The following is a 5,650-nucleotide window of genomic DNA, read 5'->3' on the forward strand; positions in this document are numbered from 1 at the left end:
GTGAACCTGCACTGCAGGCCTAAAGATAACAATGGAGGCCTTTCACTGTTTAGATTGCATCTAACCACGTCTGGGAAAACAACATGCAAACTGTGTAATGGAGATTTAAAGGACGATTTAAAGATGTCTAGTTAGAGTCCGGCTTTTAAAAGGCAAGGCCGAGAGTTATTGTCCTTATCTGTGGCTGCTGGGGCTGCCCTGCTCGTAAAAGAGCCGGGTTCCCCCAAGGCTATTCCATCTGAAATGATTAGTCCTTATTTAAGAGGACAGGCATTTTATATACGCCTGCTTTTCAAACTGGCTCGAATTTCCCCCCACTGTTAATGAAGCTGTATTTTTTTATGGCCGGTTTAAGTCGGCGTTTTCTTTCCACAACAAGAGGAGGAGGGGGAGGGCGGAGGGGGGGAAGGGGGTAGGGGGGGTCTCACACCCAGCAATGAAAACAGTGTTTGTTTTCCCTAATCTAGAAACCATCAGGGGAAGGCAAGCCCATTTACCATAATAGGCACGTCTGAATGGGCCTTAAAAAAAAACAACAACAAAAAACTTCTCACATATATTTCATATATCAATGAGTGTTTTACATCTATTCCATGTGAGCTATGTGATATGTATGTTGTGGTGTGGGGGAAGGAGACTGACCGGAGGGTGCAGGGTTTGACTCACTTTATTCAGGCCGGACTGTGTCGTGGTGTTTTGTAATTTATTCACATCAGACGTCAAAGTCTGCTCGCCCGTGTTTAGTCTGTCGGAACATGAATCAAGACCTCAAATGCATCCCGTTCAAAAAAAATACGTGTTTTAATAAATAAGCAAAATGTACACTGGACGGAGTGTTGAGTCGAATTTGCCAAAAGAAAGTCGTGATAAATTTCCATGCAGCGTATTTCAACAACGTAATACCTCTAAATTGCATTGGTCCCTTTTACAAACTAATGAGCCTACTTACACAGGTATGTACAATACGGGTTCATTTATATATCTATATATATATAATATTTTTTTCTTAGAAGTCTTTGAAAACAAACAAAAATATAATCTGGTGGGAGGATAAAGGATGTGTTTGCTGTGGTGATGCGGAGCATTAGTCCCCTCTGTCCTGATGGAGTGATGGTGATGACAGGGACATCTCTCTCCTCCGTCACACACACACACACACACACACACACACACACACACACACACACACACACACACACACACACACAGTCCCAATGTGTCGCTCAGCATGTAACTACACTGACAACAACACAACAACAACAACACAACAACCCCTCCAAGTGTCTGTAGCTGTGTGTCACATTACGTCTGTTGGCCATGCCTCTGAGGTTCGTGGGTTCTCCAATAACTCCTTTACTCTTCCTTTACTCTTCTTTTACTCTTCCTTTACTCTTCCTTTACTCTTCCTTTATGCTTCCTTTACTCTTCCTTTACTCTTCCTTTACTTTTCCTTTAGTCTTCGTACTTTGGTAAACAGTCTGTAAAAAGGAAGAGAAGAGAAAAGTGTCAGTAAACTACACAGGCTGTCACTTCATGTCCAGGCTCTGTTCTTTGGGGTGGCAGTGGCACATTTTGTTTGCAAAAAAAAAAAAATCTGTCTGGCTTCCTCAGCCTATGGGAAGTCATTAATGAATCAATTATTAGCCACTAAGTGAGACCACATGGCCACTGCAGCCGGACAGGGATTTCATGTTGCATGAGCAGCTCCTCTGACTTATGATTGTTTATAATCACCCTATGAACTGTCTCATTACACAGTTAAAAGCTTCTTGGTCTCCATAGATGACAGATAACACAGTCCAACAGGCTGTCAACATGCCTTTTCCCTCAGCAACACAGCCCAATGTAGATTCATTTAATTAGCATCAAATGTGATTTATCGTATGATTACAGATTCTTCATGCCCTGCCCATCAGTGTCGACACACCTTCCTAAATATTAATGCGAATATAGAAATATTGTCAGATGACATGCGTGCAGACAAGTATGAATTACAATAGTCAAACAACAGATTTTGACCACACAATACTTTTTTTTCTCAGCTCTTGAAACATTGTTTTGGGAAAATATATGAGGCATATACAAAGAAGGAACTCTATATGAATATATTTCTAATATATACATATATATATATATATATAATGTATATATATGTGTGTATGTGTGTGTGTGTGTGTGTGTGTGTGTGTATATGGTTTGTATACATATAATTCAAGATTTTAGACCCATACAGTTGCTATTATCCCCTAGTTTTCTCATAGAAATGGTGTCTCTGATATGAATAGTTTTTATAAGAGGTGATATATGTCATGGACTTAGAGGATTTCCTGCCAGTTTTCCAGGTTGTTAAAGTTTATAAACGTTAAGGAATTTATTTCCCATTCAGGTTCAGTGACAGCATAAATGAGCCCGGTAGATCTTGGGAAAAGGGGGTACCTTCCGATTCCCTGTGATCACATGAGTCATTATAATAAAGTTTATTCCGAGCCTCTTGCCACAAACACGAGTTTATAAGACAACAGAGCCGCACGTGCTGCGTGTGACATGGGGGGGGGTCCGCTGGGCCCGAACACAGCCTGGTCTGGTTACTGCGCGGCTGGAGTGTCAGCTAGGGTCTCCGCTGACTCTGCCAGAGGAAACCGTTGAGGGTTGAGGGTAGACCAGATAAGCGCTGTAAAGATGTGCTCTGTATACTGTGCGGCTCACATTACACGTAAAAAAGAACAAAAAAAATCACAACTCCCAAGAATGTCGCCGTCAGACTTTGAGTCGTGTGTGTTAGGTCTTAACAGCTTTGGGTCAATTGCGCCAAATTATTCCGAAGGCTCTCGAAAAAAAGATGAACGAACATGCAGAAACACCGCGACACTTGCTGACTTGGCGCTTCTTACTGGTCCCACTGAGGCCTCGTGTCGGAGTGCGTTCGCGCCAGCGGGAACTCGTCTCGAGCCGATCTGCCGTCCACTGCTGCGGTGTCCACAGAGGACAGCGCTCCGTTGCGGATATCAGTTTCCCCATGATGGCGCTTCGGTGTGGGCTGACCACTTTCTCGCCCCCGCTTTGTTTGTAAAGCGCGAAAGTATCAGCACTACTGCTAAAGACTCACATCTCTCAGCTTTAATGTGTTTTCGAGCTGTCAGGCGCCCATAACTTTCAGTATTTCAGTCAGTCTGCCCTCCCCCCTCCACTTGAAACCGTATTCATATTCGTCAAGGGTTCTTTTTCCTTTTCCTTGACCCCCCCCCAAAAAAAAGAACAAACCAGAAAAAGAAAAAAAACAAGATTTCCGCTTCTCTTTTCCCCTGTAAGACGGCGAAAAGATGGGCTGCAGGTGAAGCGCTGGGTCAGCGCATGCGGGGAGACCCGGGGTGAAACGTTAGCAAGATGCTGAGGCCTTCTCGGTGTGAAATCTCACCACACCCCTAACGATCTGCCTAACTCTGACGTGGAAAACAGCGTTAGCACGATTTATCAGAATTAAATCCTCATTGCATTTCGTTTTAATTCTACGAGCAGCCGTGGCGTGATGCATAACCATATGTAGGACCTGCTGTTATTTCTACTAAATTATGCTTTCAAAATACAGGGTCAAATAAAGCCTGAAGTAATCGACGTTAATTTACAGCGCTGTTGCAAATTCCATTCTCGTTATATTTATATGTAGCTGCACTGTGATATTCAAACGTGAATAGTGGAATCTTCTATACGGTAACATTACACGCTGCATGGAGGGAGAGATGGATGGATTGCTTTTATACAGCGCTTTTCTAGCTGCAACAGTGTGCAGTTTCCTCACATCTACTAGGTCCCAACCACTGTATATCGCCCATATGCTGCATTATATTTCCCCCGTTGTGTAGTGTATTGACCGTCGGTGCACTGTTTTTGCATCATATGAGATGTCCTTGCCATGCAGCCTGTGCATTGTCCTACAGGAAAGCTGCTGTGTGTTGCAGCGCAGATAACCAGCAGGCATCCTTGTAGCGACGAATGAGGGGATTTCTGATACGTAAGACAACAACAACAACAACAACAACGACTGACGAAATTACGGCCGCGAACAACGCTAACGAGAACCAAGTCATTCTACACATGACGAGCAGGTCAGTGGCTGAAACACCTACCGCTTTGGCATTCAGAGTGGCGGGCTCAGCATCACGGGGTGCTAATGAGATGCTGACATCGACCACGCACCCTCCATCCTCCACACGGAGAAGGCGTAACTGAGTCTCTCGTGCGCGACGTAACTGCAGCTGGACATCTTGTTGTCCATCTCGTCGCTCTGCAGCACCTGATAGAGAAAGTCAATGTATCTGGAGGCCAACTTCAGTGTCTGTATCTTGCTGAGTTTATCCGACGGTAGCGTGGGGATGATTTTGCGCAAAGACGCGAAGGCTTCGTTCAGCGACTGAGTCCTTTGCCTCTCCCGGACGTTGGCCAGTACCCGCTGGTTCTGCAGCTCCTCGTACGACTGCGTGCTGCTGGGACTGGGCTTCTTGGCCCGTTTCACCGGACCGGGACTGCTGTCCTCGCTCGACTTCTTACTGTGTCTCCTTTTCCTGCCGAAGCGCTTCTGCTGTCTGTCCAGCTCCTCCTCGCTGGTCACCAGACTATCCACTGGGGAGACGGGAGAACTGGAGCCCTCTTCCATTTCTTTCTTGAAGAAATGCAGGGATAGAGGGGAGAAAACGTTGTCCACTTTTGAAGCCGTGGTTACAAGATATATTTGTGTGTATATCCGAACAGCACAAGGAGTAAGATGTTTGGTTTGGGTTTTTTCTGAAGATGCTCTCTCCCTCTCTCTCTCTCTCCCCCACTCTCTCTCTCTCCCCCCCACTCTCTCTCTCTCTCTCTCTCTCTCTCTCTCTACGCCTCAAGCTGCGCCTCGGATAAGACAGAGTACGGTTTGAACTGACGGTTGGCACGCGGCTCTTCTCTCGCAGGAAGTTTTCTCTCAATTTTTTTAGAAACTTTATCCCAGTTTCGGATGCTAAATAGTTGTGTGAGTGGAGGGGGAGCCAGTATCGGTCTCTGATTGGTCGGCTAATAAACAGGAGGGACCAGTCTTGGGTTACACTTCATGTTGGCTGCTTATCGGGACACGAATGAAAGCGTTTATTTTCTATTTTTCTAATGCAGTGGCAAATACATAGAATCACTGGTCAGTTGTTTTATTTTATTTTATTTTATTTAAGACCAATCTCCATCATGAAATATGTTCTCATTGCAGGCCAGCTCATGTTTTAAATAGGTTTATAGTTAGGCTATACGGTCATATTAAACCAAAAAGGTCTAATGAGAGATTACGAGTAAAAAATATGAGACATGATTTATTTATATATTCACAATTTCTCTATGAATGGACGAAATTATTTTTTTTTCTTGAAAGAAATCTGCCAGAAGTCTTGTTCCTCAAGGCCATTCTAGTTTCTCAGTGACAAACACAAGGTAGAGTAATCATAATACTCTGATATGAGTGTTTTGTAATATGGTCAAACATCTCACATTTTTTGGGGGAATTTCAGGCACATACTTATCGTACGTTATAAATAACGCAGACATCACGTGCCTTACCAAAGGTGTCGCGTACGCACGCACGCGCACGGGGGGGGTCGCGCACAGGTTTATTTAGTAAAGCTGGGAAGGCAGA

General features: G+C 44.4%; 1 protein-coding gene across 1 annotated transcript; it reads right to left on the bottom strand.

Moving 5' to 3' along the window:
- Window positions 1–760: 760 nt before the first annotated feature.
- twist2 lies at window positions 761–4,851 on the bottom strand. Its single transcript, XM_056289666.1, has 2 exons — window positions 4,125–4,851; window positions 761–1,478 (listed from the first exon to the last, which is right to left on the bottom strand). The coding sequence occupies exon 1, from the start codon at window positions 4,649–4,651 to the stop codon at window positions 4,166–4,168; it is 486 nt and encodes a 161-aa protein (XP_056145641.1). The 5' UTR covers window positions 4,652–4,851; the 3' UTR covers window positions 761–1,478; window positions 4,125–4,165.
- Between the last annotated feature and the right edge of the window lie 799 nt (window positions 4,852–5,650).

The sequence above is a fragment of the Lampris incognitus genome, chromosome 11 (assembly GCF_029633865.1).
Source record: "Lampris incognitus isolate fLamInc1 chromosome 11, fLamInc1.hap2, whole genome shotgun sequence".
Taxonomy (NCBI): Eukaryota; Metazoa; Chordata; class Actinopteri; order Lampriformes; family Lampridae; genus Lampris; species Lampris incognitus.